Here is a 1,569-nt window from a genome sequence, read left to right as displayed (position 1 = left end):
TCAGCTGGGCTGTGTTAGCTCGTGCAGCTGATGCTCGACGGTACCAAGACCGGGAGCATGCGTCAGAAGCTTGTCACGCACATCGTCAATCCGGGAACGGTCTTGGGCACGCTCCTCAGCTTCATCGGTCTTCCGCTGACCCTGGCCCAATCTTCTTCGGTGGTTCCAGCACGAGCCCTCGCGGGCGCCCTCCTTCGTTTGACGCAAGGAGGTCGAAGACAACGAGGCCAGAGCAGCTGTGTCTATTGTGTTCGCCATGATGGCCTTGGATAGTCAGTGAGGGGTCATTCTACTTCTGGCGGGACGCTAGCACTCACCACGAGCCCTTCCAGCGGTCTCATGTGGAAAAAGATAATCACTTCTGGCGTGGAGACCAGCTTGTTAATGAACTGGCTGAAGGCTGCTGGGAACATCTTGTCAGCATCATATAACATTGTTCTTATGGAAGTTGGTGGCTCACTTACCGTCGGGCCCCCAGCCGCCTCGTATGAAAGAAGACGATCATTTCCCTGCTAATTGTTCGCATGCGACACAGCTAGCAACTCATCTGATACCGCCAGAGCGGCGCTTGATGGTGGTGATCATGGTGGTGATGGAGGAAGAAGAAGTCGGTCAGGAGAAGCGGAAGGCAGGAAAGTTTGATGCTGAGGCAACAACGCACGGACATCTGATCATTCGACCTTCGCCAAGCCACGCACAACAGTGATCTCGACTGGCAGGAGCAAGGCCGATCTTCACACAACGCGAGAACAGCAAGATCACCGCACAGAACAAACAGAACAACAACGACACAATGTCGTTCAACTACTCCACCAGCGACCGCGAACAAGCAAGTCGCGAAAAAGTACAAGCAATGCGTCAGGGTAATACTCCAGCGGTTCTCCGTCTGGAGAGAATTGCGGAGCGAAAGGGGTTGAGTGAGGATGAGAAGGTGGAATTGTGGCGGATCGTAAAGTACAGGTACCTGAACATTGAAGAAGGTACAGACGGCTACGACAAGGGCAGGGGGCCGTGTTTTTCGACAGACCAGATCGCGAAAGTGATCTCGACCATCAAGAAGTGGTCAGATGACCACAGCGGGACGAGGGCGATGCTACGCCGAGACGATAGGCGGGTGGAGATGTTTTTACGACGCCGACGATGATGATGACGATGAGACGACGGGATGATTTACAATAGCTCATACAATCAATGAAGCTTTCCCAACCATGGAAGATGTCTATTCGCCATTGTGTCGTCCTTCAGCTTTCTCTTGACATGCCATGCCGTGGAGATCCCTGTGCCGTTTGCAAGACGCCTACAATGCATTTGGCCCACCCGTCTTCTCACCCCTGAGGAGCCTTTCCCTGCTAATTGTTTGCGAGCCGTGGCTAAGGCGGTCTTGGCCGGAGGAGGAATGCGAGCAGCATGGCTGTCGTGAGCACCATGGTCATCACTGTCAAGGTCAGCACGAAGTCTGCTTTGAGGATCGTGAACAGTTGCGGAGACTCACTCTTGCTTGCCATAGTGGAAGTCGAAGCGATTGGCCGTGAAGCGGGCCTTGAAGGGCATGTTACCGAATTGCTCCAT

At 53.9% G+C, this 1,569-nt stretch overlaps 3 protein-coding genes across 3 annotated transcripts; 1 reads left to right on the top strand and 2 right to left on the bottom strand.

Annotated features, from left to right (window-relative positions):
• LTS14_006731 (uncharacterized protein) lies at positions 1–413 on the bottom strand (the record flags this gene model as incomplete). Its single annotated transcript, XM_064839424.1, has 2 exons — positions 1–264; positions 318–413. 2 exons carry the CDS (start codon positions 411–413, stop codon positions 1–3), a joined length of 360 nt encoding a protein of 119 aa, XP_064693166.1.
• A 380-nt stretch (positions 414–793) lies between these two features.
• LTS14_006730 (uncharacterized protein) lies at positions 794–1,144 on the top strand (the record flags this gene model as incomplete). The annotated part of the gene is made up of 1 exon (XM_064839423.1): positions 794–1,144. The coding sequence occupies one exon, from the start codon at positions 794–796 to the stop codon at positions 1,142–1,144; it is 351 nt and encodes a 116-aa protein (XP_064693165.1).
• A 44-nt stretch (positions 1,145–1,188) lies between these two features.
• On the bottom strand, positions 1,189–1,569 carry LTS14_006729 (uncharacterized protein; the record flags this gene model as incomplete). Its single annotated transcript, XM_064839422.1, has 2 exons — positions 1,189–1,435; positions 1,493–1,569. The coding sequence occupies 2 exons, from the start codon at positions 1,567–1,569 to the stop codon at positions 1,189–1,191; spliced, it is 324 nt and encodes a 107-aa protein (XP_064693164.1).

Source organism: Recurvomyces mirabilis (genome assembly GCF_035927965.1).
Source record: "Recurvomyces mirabilis strain CCFEE 5264 chromosome Unknown scaffold_17, whole genome shotgun sequence".
NCBI lineage: Eukaryota > Fungi > Ascomycota > Dothideomycetes > Mycosphaerellales > Teratosphaeriaceae > Recurvomyces > Recurvomyces mirabilis.
Note: the sequence above shows the minus strand (reverse complement) of the source record. Positions and strands in the feature narration are given on the sequence as shown.